This window comes from Opisthocomus hoazin, chromosome 19, assembly GCF_030867145.1.
Source record: "Opisthocomus hoazin isolate bOpiHoa1 chromosome 19, bOpiHoa1.hap1, whole genome shotgun sequence".
NCBI lineage: Eukaryota > Metazoa > Chordata > Aves > Opisthocomiformes > Opisthocomidae > Opisthocomus > Opisthocomus hoazin.
The window spans coordinates 1484880-1502907 of record NC_134432.1 but is presented as its reverse complement, the minus strand read 5'-3'; the positions used below and the strand labels follow the sequence as shown (position 1 = coordinate 1502907).

The following is an 18028-nucleotide window of genomic DNA, read 5'->3' as shown; positions in this document are numbered from 1 at the left end:
GCTGGAGGGTTGACAAAGGTCCTTGGCCACCTTCCCAACTTGTCCATGACATGGAAAGCACAGAATGTCATCCTCTCTCCCGCGCCTACATGTCTCTGACCCCATTTCACAAGCCCTGGTTCTGCACCACAAAACACTGGTGTGAGTACTCACCCTGCATGTTCAAGCAGTACAAGTTCTACACTGGTGTTTACCAGACACTTTCCAGCCCAGCCGTGCTCCTCCCCAGCTCTCCCCATCTCCACTGACCCATCCCCAGCCCAGCAGAGCAGCCCAGTCAGGTTGGTCCCATAGCAGTGCCCAGAACAGGGTGCGGTAGAGCTCTGGCCACTCACCCCACAGCCCCTCTGATGAGTACAGCAGGTCCTGAGGGACAGAGAGGAGTCTCAGGCTCCCCATCAGTCCCAGGGCTGGGACCAGCCATGGCATGAGGAAACAGAGGCCAGCGTCTCCCTGTGTCTGCTGGCCTTGTCTCAAAGAGAATCTTTTTGCCTAAAGCTGACAGCCCCTCTGTACCAGTCCCTCTCCCGAGCACAAGGCTCCTGCCCTGAGGGTTCCCCAGGCAGCTCCTGCTACACCAGTAAGAGAAAAGCCTGTCCAAACTGGTGCATGCAGAAATAGCTCTGTTCTTGACCAGGGGTGTCATCTTGGGCATTGCCCTGAGATGGCAGTGCTGCCTGAAGGACAGTGGCAGGTGAAAGCTACAGGGAGATAATCCCAGGCAGATCCCTGTGGATCACTCATCATGTCCATTGGCAATGTGCACCCACATGTGAAGGATCCGCACAGGCTCATCCACTAACACATTGCCGAATGCCCTACAGCCCTGAACACACGGCAAAGCAAAGTTCAACGTGGTCGGAGGGGCGATTGCTTCAGCCTGTTCACAAAATCACAGAATCACAGAATCACAGAATCACAGAATCACACAATCACAAAATGGTCGGGGTTGGAAGGGACCTCTGTGGGTCATCTAGTCCAACCCTCCTGCCAAAGCAGGGTCACCTACAGCAGACTGCATAAGACCTTGTCCAGGCGGGTCTTGAATGTCTCCAGAGAAGGAGAATCCACAACCTCCCTGGGCAGCTTGTGCCAGTGCTCCGTCACCCTCAGAGGGAAGAAATTCTTCCTCGTGTTCAGACGGAACTTCCTCTGCTTCAGTTTGTGTCCATTGCCCCTTGTCCTGTTGCTGGGCAACCACTGAAAAGAGTCTGGCCCCATCCTCTTGACACCCACCCGTGAGATATCCTGACCTCAGCTTTGGAAGAAGAGCCCAGGATTAAAATATTGGTACTGAGAAAATACTCTTTTATTACAGATATATAATACATGAGGCCAGCTGTACTGTCCTGCCAGAGCAACGTACAAAGTCCTCTAGGTGAGACAATGTGGGTTGGGCCTCTGGGGAAGCTGAGTGGATGCAGACACTCCTGGACTAACAGTATTGCCACAGACAAAATGCTCCATGTATAGGATGTGTCAGAGATTAATTAAAAAATCTCTTCTGAAGAGACACAGGCAGCTTATTTCTGCAGAGGGGGAACTGGCCAAATCAGCTTCTTCAGTATGACCCTGAGATCCTGGTTCCTCATGCTGTAGATGAGGGGGTTCACAGCTGGAGGCAGCACCGAGTACAGAAATGACAACACCAAATCCAGGGATGAGGAGGAACTGGAGGGGGGCTTCAGGTAGGTGAACATACCAGTGCTGACATACAAGGAGACCACAGTCAGGTGAGGGAGGCACGTGAAAAAGGCTTTGTGCCGTCCCTGCTCAGAGGGGATCCTCAGCACGGCCCTGAAGATCTGGACGTAGGACACCACAATGAACACAAAACAACCAACTGCTATACAGGCACTAACCAGGACAAGCCTAACTTCCCTAAGGTAGTCTGAGTCTGAGCAGGAGAGCTTGAGGATCTGAGGGATTTCACAGAAGAACTGGTCCACAGCATTGCCCTTGCAGAGTGGGAGTGAAAATGTATTGGCAGTGTGCAGAAGAGAATTGAAGAACCCGGTGCCATAGGCAGCTGCTGCCATGTGGACACAAGCTCTGCTGCCCAGGAGGGTCCCATAGTGCAGGGGTTTGCAGATGGCAATGTAGCGGTCATAGGCCATGACAGTGAGGAGACAATACTACCCTACAATCAAGAAGAGAAAGAAAAAGACCTGGGCAGCACATCCTGCATAGGAGATGACCCTGGTGTCCCAAATGGAGTTGGTCATGGCTTTGGGGACAGTGGTGGAGATGGAGGCCATGTCAAGGAGAGAGAGGTTGAGGAGGAAGAAGTACATGGGGGTGTGGAGGCGGTGGTCACAGGCTATGGCAGTGATGATGAGGCCATTGCCCAGGAGGGCAGCCAGGTAGATGCCCAGGAAGAGGCAGAAGTGCAAGAGCTGCAGCTCCTGTGTGTCTGCAAATGCCAGGAGGAGGAACTGGGTGATGGAGCTGCTGTTGGACATTTGCTTCCACTCAGCATGAAGCACTGTCCAGAAAGAAAGAGACAGTGACAAGTTAGGGTACAATTCTCTGAGAAAAGTCAAAGCCCTTTCTCCTAGACTCGCCCCCACTGCTACACACCACCCCCTTTCCCTTTTTTAGCAGACCTGCCTTCAGCTGCGTGGCTGGAGGCCTGGTCTGTGCTGGCTGAGTGTGCCGTGACGAGCAGTGGTGCTCCCTGCTGAGTGCTGAGGAGTCAGCCCTGCTCTGCAACTCTGGGTGCTAAGGAACGGGGATGGCAAAAGGCAGTTTGAAAAGGTTTTCTGCTGCATTCAGGGAGAACAAAGTGAATCCTACCAGCAAAAGGATTGCTGGTATGGTGTGGAAAGGGGAGCTGGTCTATGCATCCGTCTTCTTCTAAGCTGCCCTGGACTTGCACCTTTCTAAGATCGAGAGCGATTACACCCCTGTGTTAACCTGAAAAGCAACCAGACACTGCTAAAAGCAGAGGGATGCACTGCAGATCATGAAATGACTCACCCTTTTTCAAAATCTCCATTCCCCACTTCAAACCAAGGACTCACATGGCTCATAGTGTCCCCTGGAAGTTGCATTCCACTTGGATGGACACCCCAAGAAGACAGCCAAGGGTCCCAACCATGGCAGCTTATTAAAGGAGAGTCAGCTTATTCCCCAGCCTCCTGGACTGCATTGCCCAGAGCTTCACATGCTAGAGGAAAGCTGGCACACCTCACGGCTGTGGGCACTTCTGCATAGGACGACTCACAGGGTCTGTGCCTGACTCTGCAGCTGAAAATCCCATTCCCAGAGAGCCTGACAGCAATTCCAAGAACATCTGAGCAAGGGTGGGAGAGGCACAGGTGGGCACTCAGGAAACCTTTCCCTTACCCAGCTCTGCACACCATCTCCCAGACATCAGCAATGCAGGACAGACACCCTTGGGCCCTGGTAAGTGGGAACTGGGCACATGGCAGAGGAGATGCACTTCATCTCTTCTGCTGGTCTGCTGGATGAGGAAATGACTAATAGCCTAGACCCCACAAGTTAAGGGTTCTGCTACGTGGGAGAGAAGAAAAGAGATGTGTTGCTCAGGGAAGGAGTCTATCCTGAAAGGCATGGCCGAGAGGTGCCCGGGTCTCCCCCGCAATGGGACTTCCATAGGCTTTTCCCAACCTCCCTACCCAGGTTTCCACTGCCTGGAGTTGTACCTGCTGGAACTTGTTTCTTTGGCCCCGTGCTTCTTCCCTGCCTATGCTCACAGACCCCATCCTAGTCCCCGTGGGCACAGCTCTGCTCTGCAACAACTCTGTGTGTGCAGGGCTGAAAGAACAGGTCACACAAATCCTGGTGAAAGTGGAAAGGTGATGTTTTTTTCTGCAGGCTGGTGAGGGGTAGAGGCACTTGCTGAGGTTCCTCGTAAACCTCAGTGTGATGGCTGAAGAGTCTCAGCCCCTGCTCTGACCTGCACAGATGGGTTCCCATTGCCACCAAGCAGAGCCAGAGAAAAGTGGAAGTGCAGATTCAAGAAAGCACAGGCTCAAGCAGGAATCCCCTGCACTGAACGTACTCGTGAAAAGTCCCTTTGGAAATGACCTGGGCATGAGCTGGCTCTGTGAGCAGCCCTGACCCACACAGCACCCTCTCCACAGCTGAAGGACCCTGCCCTGCTGGGAGTCAATCCTTCCACCTGCATCTTCTCCTGTGCACCCCCATCTGCACACCCACCTTCACACCCCTACAGCCATCCTCAGGAGAAGGCAGCTGTCACACCCTGTCCCTCTGATGGTACAGCAGGGAAGCCCTGCTCAGGAGCACATTCTCCTCCTCTACACTGGAGTCACTGTGAGAGTCCTCTTGATCTCACAGGCTGTAGGGTGTGCCGGCTGTTCAGATGCCATCAGGAACATGAGCTGCATTGCTCTGCATCCAGTGACTTACCGTGCAGAGGGCTGTGAAGAGCTCTCGCCCAGTCAGGTCTCAGCTCAAGGTCTTCCTACTCCTGATTGCCTATAACCTGCCTCTGCCTCACTGCTCTCCCCTCGGTGCCTTCAGGCAGTGCCCTCAGCCGTGCTGTGCTTTGCAGAGGAGCTGCTCCTGGGCAGAGCTGTCTCTCTGCAGCACTGTCCTGTTGCTATGAGCTCCCTCCACCCCAGGAGCCCAGCCCAGCTCAGCAGCAGAGGAACAGCCCAACGCATCTCTCTTTCTGTTCCCTTTGGACTCCCTTGAGATGTTCCTGGGGCTCCAGGGGAACCTGCTGTGAAACAGGCGGAAGGAATCACTGACCTTCCCTTCCTCAGCTGGGGAGAGAAGCTTACGACCAGCGGTCATTATGCCTTGAGAAAAGGAGCTGGGCATGAGAATGATATTTTTTCTCTCCTATTTAGGCAGGACACCAGAAAGGTGACATTGAAACATCTGTTCTTCCAAGCTGGAGGGGGATGACTTCACTTGAGTCAATTTTGGCATTTCATTTTGGATTTGTATTTCTAGGGCTAGAAACACATTCAGCTCTCCTTTGTCCATGCCATGTCTCTGCTCTGAAACAAAACCTTTGCACACATGGGGTCTTGGACCCTTGGTACCAGGTTTCCTTACATCAAATATGAGTGTGCCTGGTTGGACAGCATCTGTGTTTCAGCCAAAATGTGCAGCAATGCCCTCAGCCAGGGGCACAGACAGGATAAGATGCAGTGTTAATGTCAGAGACAGAGCTGTGGCACTGACCGAACCCATTGCCGAGGTGTGGTGGCAGAGGTTGGTACAGCTGATCTTCAAGGGCAGCACCCCCCAAGCACAGGGACAGCCCAAATGACAAACCAGTCTAAACCTATAAGGCAATTCCAGGGAATCACAATGAGTGTTGAGTGCTTCAGAAAAGTTTAAAAGAGAAACCAATGGCTGTGCCCCAGAGCGTTTGTGCTTGGGTCACATTTCTGGGTGTCAGAAAGAGAAGGTGACTGGGTTTACCCAGGGCAGATTGTGCCTGGCCATCCTCTTTTCTTTCTGGTCTGGACATTGGGAAGCAGCTTTTAACTGCAAGTCAGCAAGGATTTCAGCATCATCTCCCACAACATTCTCGTGTCCAGGACAGGATTTTATGGTCTGTGTGGGTGGATAAGTAGATGATGGGTAAGAAAAACCAGCTGGATGATCAGACATGGGGAGACATGGTCAGAGTTTGATACTCGCCCTGGGGACCTGTAACTAGCAGGGAATTGCAAGGGTCTGTGTTCAACCTGCCCTGTTCAATGTGTTTTTATGACCCAGGGATGAGACAGTCCTTTTTCACAGCATTTATAGAAGACATCACATTCAGGAGAGCAGCCACTACACTAGAGGCCAGCTTGCCATCCCAAGGGACATTGACAGACTGGAGGGATGACGCAATAGGAACCTCATGACAGTCAACGAGTCCTGACCTTGAGGTGGACTAAGACCCTGCAATGATTAAGCCCAGGGACTGCTCAGGCTTCTAGCAGCTCTGTGGGAAAGGATCTTATGTTTTTTGGGTTTCATTAGGCAAAACATGAGCCACCAGTAAACAAGGCAGCATCTTGGGCTGTATGAGCAGGAGCACAGCCAGTCTGCTCAGCACTCTTTACATGGTATCCAAAATATTTCCCCTAGGTTTTGACATCCCACCATGCCAGAGAGACCGTGATGAACTGAAGCCAATTCAAGGTAGCAGTGCTGAAGCCATCAGCTTTGGAGAACTTCAGTAGTGTGAGAAGAAGCTGAGATGGCTGGCCTTGTTCAGCCTCGAGAAGTGAAGATCTTGTGGGGGACATACAACAGCATTGTACAGTTCCCAGCAAGATGGAGTTGGGCTCTTGTCCAAGGACAAGCGGCAATGGGCTGCAAGAACAGACATGAAGGCTAGCTATAGGGAGAAACCTTTCTAGCATGAGGATGGTTAAGCACTGGAAGCTTTTTCCAAGGGAATGTGCACTGTGTCTGTCGTGGAATGCAATCAAGGTGTGTTTGGATAAAGCCCTGAGTGCTCTGGTCTCACTCTGCTTTGAGTAGAAGGTTGGTTGAGACACCTCCTGGGGTCCCTTCTGGCCTGAATGATGCTACCCTTCCTTGCTCTTGATATTTCCAAATTACGGAAAACTCCCAGGTTCTCCCTGACCCCAGGAGTAATTCACAGGAAGTGCAGTGCTGCTCCACAGGTGCCCCCAAACAGCCCTGACCACATCCTTTTCTTCCCTTTTCATTTGTCCAACGCCAAGTTCTGCACTTTTACTACCCTGATACCCCTCCGAAACTAACAGCCTACCATGTTAATCCTTTCAGAGCAGGTCACTCAAGAAATGTCAGCATCCATGTAGAGAGTCTATAGATGAGCCAGGCACTGAAGCCATCATTGCAGAAGCACAGATGAGGCATTTGAACAGCTTAGTAAGCCTGGGAACCACCATGCCTTGCCTCCTGAGATTCCTGGAGACAGCTGTGCTTTTGTCCAGCAAAGTGTGATTCTTCTTTGGCTGTATGGGCCAATCTGCTGACGTATGCAATGTTTCATGTTGTGAACAGAAATAAAACCAACTTTTTGACTCGGTTAGTTTCATTTCACATGCTGAAAGGCAGGGAAGATGAAGGGACCTGAGAGCTTCCACGCTCCCTGCTGCGGAGTTATGACTTCAGAGACTGAAAAGGCAGGTAATGGTGTTGTATCTGCATAGCACAGGAAGATTTTGCCATTCTCCATTCCTTTGCACAAACCTGGTTGTCTTCGGCTATAAAAGGAAAAACTCCCTTGCTTCATTTCCTCCTCCGGACAAAAATAAGGAGAAACTGCATGGAGCTAGAAGGTTTATGGGCAATTGTGTCTAAGGGCTGTAAGATTGAAATGATAACAGAGAGGTAGCAATGAGAGGAAAAGCACTCTTCTAAGAACTTCATTCCAGAGGCTAGCTACTGAGAACTTAGAGCAATTACTTAAATACAGAACAACTATTGGGAAGGAAATTAAAGAGTTTTAGTTTATTGTCATCATCAAGGATAAGAAGCAGTTCCCTTACAGCACTGTCCTGTTACTGCTGTAACCAAGGTGATGGAATCAGTTCACCATAAACATGAACAATGCTGCTACTATGTCCCTTGTACAGCCCAACCCGTCTGGACACTAGGTCTGGGAACAGTAGGAACAGAGACTCTAGTCTCTAGTTAGCCATTAATGTTAAACAATAATAAATAGAAATAGCGTTACCTAATAGCTGCAGGTGCATTTATAGTAAATTAACCGAAGGGGAGAATCATGCATCTCCAAACGGAGAGGTGAGTTTGTAATAAAAACTGGAAGTCGCCTAGAACCAGTCAAGACGACCCTACTGTGTGGATGGGAGCCAGAAGAGAACTGAGTTTGCGCAGAAACAAAGGTCAATCAGCAAACACTGTGATGAAGAGGATAAGCCTTCATCTTGGGACCCCCGACGACCACCACTAGGAAGCACTGCGCAAGCACAGTGGGGCGGAGTCTATGGAAATGACTTATTGGAATTGATTTTAATATGAAAGGGATAGGTTATGCATATGTATAGGTGGATTGGGAAATCTAATGAATATGTATATTTTTGATCTATATAAACTGCACGGAAAAGGTATGGGGTATGCATGTTCGGTGGAATGATCCCCCGTTCATCCAGCGCTGCAATAAAGAATGCTGCCTGTTAACACTGCAGTGGTGTGATGAGGTTTTATTCCTGGATTTTTGGTGACAGTTTCTGGTGACCGAGATGGGACCCCGCTTGTGAATACCGATGGATCCGCGGGAACACGGGACCTCCAGCCGGCATCGAGGGATTCTCGAGGAGAACCTCTGATCCCCGGACCGAAGGATTCCAAGTAAGTCCCCTGGAATTAAATTAAGGCATTCTTCTAATAAGTAACGTGGGTTAAAGGCTGCTCGTAAGTCGCAGTGAAAGCCACGCAGGGTTGGAAAGTCTCTGCTCGGTGAAAGCCGGTGGAGTGGGCCCCAAGGGGGGAGTCTTCAGCTGGGGGGGTTGAAGTCTTCAAGATTCCGGCAGGGAGCTGGGATCCAAGAGGGAGCTCCCACAAGAGCTGGGGTCCCTTTGACTAGTGCCTGTGATATAGTGCACAATCACAACCACTGGTCATTCGGGAGATGGGCACATTTCTGAGCAAAAAGCCCATCCCACGGGGTACACCTTTGGGATGTATTCTGAAACACTGGAAGGATCTGGAGGGTGATCCTTTGACTCAGAAGCAATTGATTGAATACTGCAGTCGGTGGTGGCCGAAGTATACTCCGGATGGTGGGGAGAGTTGGCCAAAGAATGGGATACTGAGTTATAATACTATCTTGCAATTAATGTTGTTTTGTAAAAGGGAAGGTAGATGGGAAGAGATGACATATGTAGATTTGTTTTTCTCATTGAGAAATCATCCGGAATGGCAAAGACAGTGTGGGATACGTCCCCACGGTCCAATGGTGATGGCTTTAAAGAAGGGAAAATGTGAAAAGGGCTCGAAGAAATGTTGTGCTGCTTGTAGTGTTGGCAAGGAATGTTTGAAATATGAGTCTGAGGAGGATGATTTTGAATTGATGGTCGCATCTCGCTGGAGATGGAGGGGCGATCAGGAGGATCGGGAGTTGTAGGCTAATAGTCCTTCTGCTCCTCCTATGGAAGGGGGGTAGGGGAATCCAGCCTGGTTTCAGGAATGACACGGGGAAGGATGGGGGGGTGGCTGAACCGGCTGCCCTCCAAGCTCCTCTCCGAGAAGCGGTAGGGAATAATGGTCCAATAGTAGTGAAAGTTCCGTTTTCAATAACTGATTTAAGGTCATGGAAAGAAGTTGCAGGCACATATCGGGAGGACCCTGAAAGGGTAGCAAAGGTTATTGAAACAATAATTAGAACCCAAGACGCTGATTGGAATGATTTGCAAGTGATATTGGATACTTTGCTCGATGTCACTGAAAAGAAAATGGTATTGAATGATTCTAGAAAACAGGTGGAAGGAGCGCATGATCATGGGGATTTACAGGGAACAGTGGATCAAAATTTCCCATCCTCAGATCCTGAATGGGACCCAAATCAGCCGGGACCCAGGGGAATGTTAACTAGATATCAAAAGTGGATTTTATTTGGTGTTAAGCACGTGATGCCAAAAGCAATAAATTGGTCAAAAATCTATGAGGTGAGACAAGAACTAAATGAGTCCCCTTCAGCCTTTATGGAGAGGCTGAAAGAGAGTGCCCGAAAATATACTAATTTGGATCCAGAAAAGCCAGAAGAAGCAACACAATTGGCCTCCATATTTACAGGTCAATCAGCCCCAGATACTAGAAAGAAGCTCCAGAAATTAGAAGGACCTGAATCTAAAGATTTGGGTAAGATGCTTGAAGTAGCCTGGACTGTGTATAATAATAGGGAGAAAGAAAAGGAAGTGAGATAGGCGCGGAGGGCTGGAAAATTATTAGCAGCCTTAACTGGAAACAACAGGAGAGGTAGAGGAAGAGGACGACGAATAACTGTTGGAGAAAGAGGGAAGGTGAATCTCCAATTAGCACAAGATCAGTGTGCTATTTGCAAGGAACGTGGACACTGGAAAAAGGAATGCCCTAAAGCTGGAGAGTTAGGTCCGACTCTCCGTGCAATCAAGCTGATGACTCTGGATGAGGAATCGTGAAGAGGACCGGGGAAGTCAACCCTAGCTGAACCCCTGGTTACATTGAAGCTAGGGAATGAGGAATTCGAATTTTTAGTAGATACAGGGGCCACTTATTCGGTATTAAACACATGTAAAGGGAAATGTAGTCATAAATCTGTAGATGTTTTTGGTGCGACAGGGCAAAGAGAAAACAGGCCTTTTAGAGCCGTTGAAATTTAGGTTGGGAAAACAGTGGGTAACTCACCAGTTTCTATATATGCCTGAATGTCCGTTGCCTTTGTTAGGACGAGATTTATTAAGCAAATTAGAGTCACGAATAAATTTTAAAGATGGAGAAATTGAATTATTGATACCAGAATCAAAAGCCATAGAGGCGAGAGTGTTTATGTTACAGGATTCTTTTAAGGAGGAGCAAATTCCAGAAGAGGTGGAAAGCACAGTAATGCCCTTAGTTTGGGCAAATGAAGTTCCGGGACGGTCCAAATTGGCAGAACCGGTAAAAGTGACCTTGAAACCTGGATCCAAACCGGTAAAACAAAAACAATACCCTATTAAGTGGGAGGCTTGAAAAGGATTGGAGGGGTTAATCACGAAATTTTTAGAATATGGACTTTTGGTAGAATGCGAGTGGAATTATCCCCCGTGCATCCGACGTCGCAATAAAGAATGCTGCCTTTTAACACTACATTGGTGTTACGAGGTTTATTCCCGAATTTTCGGTGACAGGCCTGCTGCTGAACTTCATTAGAGTAGGAGCAGGTAGGGCTCAGGTACTCAATGGCTTCTTTGACTCTGTGTTCTCCCAGGCCTTTGTGGCTGAAGGCAGGACCCTGGAGGAGAAAGCCCTGCAGTGGATGGTTAGACTTCATGCCACTGATTGCCGCTCTCTAGGCCTGCAAGTTTTCAGTCCACCTCTCTTTCTTCTCAACTAGTCCAGACGTTAACATTTTCTATATGATGATATCATAGGGGTACAGTGCTGAAAGATTTCCTGAAATAAAGGTAATTCACCACTCCTCTCTCCTCATCTACCAAGACAGTCATGTCATTGGAGAAGTTTATAAGGTCAGCTAAAACTGACTTCCCCTTTGTGAGGCCATGCTGACTGCTCCTGATGACTCTCTTCTCCTTCATGTACCTGTAAATGGTTGACAGGATTAGCTGCTCCAAACTGTCATTGCTTGAGTCCTCCTTTTATCCCTTCTTGAAAAAAGAAGTCACTTTGTTTACCTTGGGTGTGACTTCGGCCTCTTGGCCCCCCTGTGCTCCAGGCCTCACTTGGGGTCTGGCACTTGGAGGCCCATAGTGATATGCCATTGTACACCTAACGTCTTCATTCAAGGGTTGATTCAGTCGGCCACACAGAGGTGGGCACTGCCTCCAAGACACCCTGAGGTAGCTGAAGACCCCACGTGGGACTGGGAAATGTGACCCCAGGTCCTATAGAACCATACGTGCAGGAGGAGCTGGTGCACAGGCAGGGAAGCCCAAGGCATCTCCATTAAGAGAGCTGTTTTCTTTCTCTTGACTAGAAAGGGAAGCCTGGGCAATTAACTACAAAGTGTCCAACACCAGATGAGATAACTCTATTCTCTGCCTTCCCCTACACTGGAGACACATGTAGTTTACCCTGCAGAAAATAAAAAATGAGTGGGAGTAGAGGCTGCACGTGGGAATCAGCTGGGCTGCAGGAGGCCTTGACGATCTTTATGGATTAGAGCCATATCTTTGAGCTAAACAGGAGGAAAGGAACGAAGAAACAGGATGGGAAAAATCCAACTCTTTGATAAGCGTGAAGGTCATGTGAACAGACGCATGATGACCAATCAGAATAACAAAGGAGCTACATGCCAAAAGACCCTCACCAGTGAGACTCTGGGGATGGGGGACAAGGGGATATAATAATATTATGATTAACCATTCAAGTGCTTGTACTTCTGCTTGGTTTTCCTTGCTTTGCTTGCTTTGTGACTGCCGTAACTTATTGTGGCGTGCTGCCACAGCTGCAGAGTATGCTTGGTAATGTTCCTGTAACACCAAAATATTGGGATTAGTGCAAATTTGGCTGTGCAAAAGAGAGCACTTCTCCTTTCTTCACCCTGTGAACTGAGGGAGCTTGTGACTTTAGTGGATAGATCATTGTGTGCACAGAGGAAACACAGAGTCTGGGACAGGGAGTGTTTGGGGGGATCTTGGGATCTGTGCTTGACACAGAAGGTGTTTTCCATTGGTCTAAGGTTATCTACTGTGGAAAAATTCACTTCAATGGAGGTAAAGTGGACTTAATATACAGTAGAAGAATGATTATTTTTTAAATTGAACTATGCCTTTCTGTGTTTTTATTTGTTGGCCATTAAGAAAGATCCTTCTGTGTCTACACACAGCTCTTTCTCCAAGTAAAACTGGTGGGAGTTTGTGCCAAGGGTCTGAAACCCGTATCTACAGTCTTAAGGGGAGGAAGCTGAGATTGGAACAAGGCTTCTGTGAGTCCCAGGTAGGGGCAAAGACTGATTGATTTTCGTAAATAAAGGGTCTTGATTTTCATATATATTCAGATTGCCTTAGGAGATGCTCAGGATTAATCTGAGATGGAGATTGCTGACATCAAGTAATGTGTAAAGAATCAAAAAAAACGGGGAAAAATCGTTTCTTATTGTTGTTTAGTGATGGAGTATTTTCTCTTTGACTTTTGCTCCTGAAAGCTCTTTAGTTAACCACAGAAGAATTGAGAACTTGAAGTGAAATTCTTCCTAGAGGCTTGGCTTAAGGCATTTTGAATGTTAATGAGCCCTCTGGTGCTGAATTCCTTAACTGCAGATCATGAAAGACTGAACAAGTCTCTAGAGAAGTAAAATTTGGCAGCAACTCTCCAAGATTCTAAGGATGTCAGCAAGCCTTACTGAGGACCATCACTACAAAGAGATCGTGGAGGGAATTACAGGAAGTGGTGACCGTCTCTGATGCATCCTCCAGGGTGAAGCAGGAAGTCAGAGGCACGGGTTACAGGTGGAAAATCAGATGTGGAGTGTGGCTGTGGAAGGCCTCGATGTCTTTTGCAAAGCAGGACAGTCAAGCCCTGACCCCCATCCCCTGGGAATCGGGATCTGTTTACTCACAACAAGTTCGTGGCTATTCTTTGGAGCAGTGTGATGTGGGGTGTGGACTGTTCAGTGCAAGAGAGCAGTGGGAAACCTCCCAGGCTCTGTGGGGGTGAGTGAGGAGTCAACAGTGCCCTCGGGTTGTAAGGCACTGATGTCTTCTCATGGTCTTCAGTGGAAGGGAGAGTAGCCATAGCCAAGAGGATGAAGACCTCATTTTTGTTGTCAGGGTGTGGTCCTGGCTGGCCCAAGACCCTTGGTCATCCCCACCACAGGCTGTCCTACACTGTCCTATGCCTGTGCTCGTTTCCTTGCAGACTTTAGCTACTGCCCCATTTCCCCACCTCACTCCGACCCTCGGATCTCCCAAGCTTTCCTGATGTCCCTCTGTCCTCATTCACTGTTGCTTCAAACAAAAAGCTGTGTTTACCTGAGGGCTTGCCAACGTCTCTCAGTTTCCCAACACCTGCTTTTTTCCAATGTCCTGTTAATGCTTCTCTAGCACGCAAGATGTCACAGCCACAGACTTGCTTGGATCTGCTATTGCTCCCCGCATCCCGGCACTGAAGTGCTCGTCCTCCTTCTGCTGCCTCAAATTCCAGACTCAGCCTATTCCACACTAATTCAAGTCTTCTTCCTGCCTTTAACAGAATGAATTCTACGCACACCCCAGTGTCTCCCTGCATTTCCGTGTGTATCACAAGCCCTTCCTCCTTCCCCAGCAGTTATGGAACCTCAGTCCAGGTTCCTGCAAATTTCCAGGCTAAGGGATTGATGACAAAAAACTAAGAGGAGGATAGCAAAAGCATACAAGAAACTGATAAGGACTAGCATGACAGCCTTAAAGAGTCACAGCTGTAATTAAAACAAGGTACTAAGTGCAACAAAACTGCCGATAAAGAGAAGACTACTTCAAGTATGATTGAACAATCCTAATTAGCATGTTAGAAAACTCACCCTCAAGTAGCAAAAGCTCTCTACCAAAAAAAAGCCCCTTCCTCATGGAACATGCACAGCAAAAAAGAATGGATACTGTGACTTTAAACAAACACAAGACATGTAAGCACCAATGGGAAAGAGGGTGATTAAGCACAATTACAAAAGTTCTGATAACTGACGCTCAAAATCTATAAAAGTTAACCATGTGTTAGGCAAAATGTGGTAGCTTTGTGGAGTTGCCACCTAGCAACCATCTCTGCGCAGACGTGAAGTAAGTAAATATCTTGACTCTGTATGTTGATTGGCTTTTCTCACACCAGGTAAAAGAACCCTAATTTGGGGGGACAACAAGGCTGGCAGTGAAGTCTCTGCCTGCAGAAATAAGCACTGTTCACTACACATGGGTGATGAGGGTCTTTGCAGATGCCTCCATGCTTCACCATTTCCTCCATTTGCCCTCTGCCCTCAGTCCACAGCTGACTTCTTCCCAAGGCCCTCAATCCATGTGCCCAGCATACAGGTAAGCCTGAGGAACCACAGGGACCTGCAACTCATGGGAGACAGCTGCATGGGTATGTGCAATGCTGCTGACCTGGACACGATCATAGAAAAGCCAAGGAGCTGGAGTATTGTGATGAGCTGCACGAATCTGCCATGGGAACACGCAAACCTGAAGGAAAGGACCCCCATCCCAACAATTCCACAGAGGGAAGACATGGTCAGGATGGCTCCTGGAAACGGCTCCCATTTCGCCTGAAAGTCCTGTTCACATCCAAAGAAGGGCATGTCATTTTGACAGCCCCCAAAGATGGGACCACTCACCATTTCATTTACTTAAAAAAACAAACAAGGAAGCAACATTTTCTCCTTTCTCTTCTACCTTAGGACCTGGCTTCTGCTCTGCCTCTTCTCAGTAAATGGATTCAAAATCCTACATGCCTAAAGGGATGCTTGGTGCACAGTATGTCCTTTCCAGGTCTTTCACATCTGTAGAAGCAGAACCAGAAGGACTTTCTTCTTCCAGGTCAACAAGGCCTGTGCCAGGATGCAGAGAGGGTGGCTGCACCCTCAGGGATGGGGAGCCAGGAACCAAGGGGCTTAACACAGCGAACAAGGGAGCAGGGCAGCGGCCTTGCCAGCCTGGGCCTCATCCCACAACAACTGAGTGAGGTGAGCAGAGTAGGCTGGGGATGGCAACCAGGGTCAAACAAGTTTCCAGGTCACAGCCAGGTTTGTGAGGATCAGTCAGGGCTAAGGCCCCACATGGAAGTCAATACACAAGTCAGGGTCAGGTTGATGAGCGTAAGCAGGGTCAGATGCAGTCAAGTGATAGCCAGGCAGGTCCATAGTGGCAACACAGATCCAGGACACAGCAAGGATATCAGTCTCTGCATCTGAGTCCAGATGAACAGGCTCCACAGCAAGGCATGGCTAAAGCCAGATCACTGCTACTGCATCATGTATCAGACAGGGACTGAAGGCCCAGGCCTGAGCTTAAAGAAAGCCCCTGGGCCCCTGGGCAGCGGGATTGGGTGGAGGTCCTCTATGAGTTTGGTCAGGGCTCTTAAAGTCTCTAAGTACTGTTGAGACCCTTGGAGCCATAGCAGGTCATCAGGGAGGACGGCTTGGCCAGGAAGAAATCTATGGAGGTGTGCAGATGTTACTCTGCCATCACCAGATTCTAGAAACTCTCAATTCACTCCAAGAAAACACTCATCTACAATCAGCACTAACACATACTAGTGTCCCAGACAGGTTGACTGGAGACCATTCACCACCTGCATGGCTGCTGGACGCTAACAAGTAATGCCTGAACCAGTCCTCACTCCCTAATAACTATACAGGGACCCTGATCTCATCACACTGAGCCCATGGAGAAACAAGCAACACAACGAGCCTCTTCAGAGTCTGTTGCTTGGACATGTTCTTGAGAGCAACTTTGAAAGATCTAAGCCTTCAGTCACTGCACTCAGCAGATCCCCTTTCATGATAGAACTGCTGTTATGGAGGCCACCTCTGTCACAAAAATGCCCATTGCCTGTCCTGGCTTGTGGTCAGAGGACTTTTAACTGCAGGATTATGACCAAACTATAGGAGCACTCAGGCCTGAAACTAACAGAAGGGCTCAGAAGCAGCATGTGGAGATGGAAAGGACAGCTTTGGAAAGAGTAAGCACTGGTTATCCCCGGTCGTGCTGCTGTGCTGGGATGCTCTTCCTCTCCACCTCTGCACAAATGCACTGTCCCTGCGGTTCCAGAAAAGGTCTGAGGAAGGATCTTGGACAAACCAGTCAGTGCAGGGTACTTTACTTTATTTAAATAGAGAGAGACTGTGAGTCCTGAAAGTCTCTGGGTCACACAAGAATGATAGATACTGGTGTAGAAATGGTACAACTAATGACATCTCTTTGTGGAAAATATCACAATTAGAAAAAAAAAAAAATCAAACCAAACAAAAAAACCCCAAACAAATGGTGGAAAACAGGCTGCGGCTATGAGAAGTTACGTTATGAGTAATTTCCAGAAGAATATAGAGGGTGTAATTCTTCTGAAAAAATACAGTCATCACTTTCTTCAGGGAATTCATGAGCTCCTTGTTCCTCATGCTATAGAGCAGGGGGTTCACTGCTGGAGGAAACACCACGTACAGGACAGCCACCACCAGGTCCAAGGATGGGGAGGAGATGGAGGGGGGATTCAGGTAGGAAAATACGCCAGTGCTGATAAACAGGGAGACCACAGCCAGGTGTGGGAGGCACGTGGAAAAGGTTTTGTGCCGTCCCTGCTCAGAGGGGATCCTCAGCACAGCCCTGAAGATCTGCACATAGGACAGCACAATGAAAACAAAACACCACCAAAATACAAAAGCAGCAAACATGACAAAGCCAACTTCTCTGAGGTAGGCATGTGAGCAGGAGAGCTTGAGGATATGAGGGATTTCACAGAAGAACTGGTCCACAGTATTGCCCTTGCAGAGGGGTATGGAAAATGTATTGACAGTGTGCAGCGCAGCATTGAGAAACCCACTGCCCCAGGCAGCTGCAGCCATTTTGAGACAAGTGCTGCTGCCCAGGAGGAACCCATAGTGCAGGGGTTTGTAGATGGCAGCATAGCGGTCATAGGCCATGATGGTGAGCAGAGAAAACTCTGTTGAGATCAAAAAGACTAACAGAAAGACTTGTGCTGCACATCCTGCATAGGAGATGGTCCTGGAGTCCCAGAGGGAATCGGCCATGGATTTGGGGAGGGTGGTAGAGACGGAGCCCAGGTCAAGAACAGAGAGGTTGAGGAGGAAGAAGTACATGGGTGTGTGGAGGCAATGGTCATAGATTATGGCAGTGATGATGAGGCCATTGCTGAGGAGAGCAGACAAGTAGATGGCCAGGAAGAGCCAGAAGTGCAAGAGCTGCAGCTCCCGTGTGTCTGTGAATGCCAGGAGGACGAACTGGTTGATGGAGCTGCCGTTGGACATTTGCTGCCTCTGGACATGGGGCACTGCTGAAAAAGGAAAAGACAGTGCCAAGTGAGGACATGCTTCTTTTAGCAAAACCAATGCCATTGCTCTGTCGCTCTGACACTTCCACATGGTTTCCTTTTCGGGGGGAAGCCTGCATTCAGGTCCCTGACTTGAGCTTTATTTTGTGCTGGCTCCTTGGGCTGTGAGTAGCCAGGTGTCTGCGAGCAGGCTCTCAAGAGGTCATCCCTGTGCTGCTGGAGTGGGTACATGGGAATGGGACAGGGGGACTGGGTTGGATATTCAGAATCCATCAGAGTAAACCACGCCTTACACAGAGAGACTTGTTAGCATCTGCACTCCCAGTTGTAAAGAATGTGAGGGTTAGAAAGGAGTTTTGGAGAACCTTTTCCTACCCAGACATCATGCTTGGTTTTCTGC

The 18028-nt window shown here is 48.7% G+C and overlaps 1 protein-coding gene across 1 annotated transcript; it reads right to left on the bottom strand.

Annotated features, from left to right (window-relative positions):
- Nucleotides 1-1523: 1523 nt before the first annotated feature.
- On the bottom strand, nucleotides 1524-2462 carry LOC104331064 (olfactory receptor 14C36). Its single transcript, XM_009936336.2, is given in 1 exon segment — nucleotides 1524-2462. A coding segment is annotated over 1 exon segment (939 nt).
- Between the last annotated feature and the right edge of the window lie 15566 nt (nucleotides 2463-18028).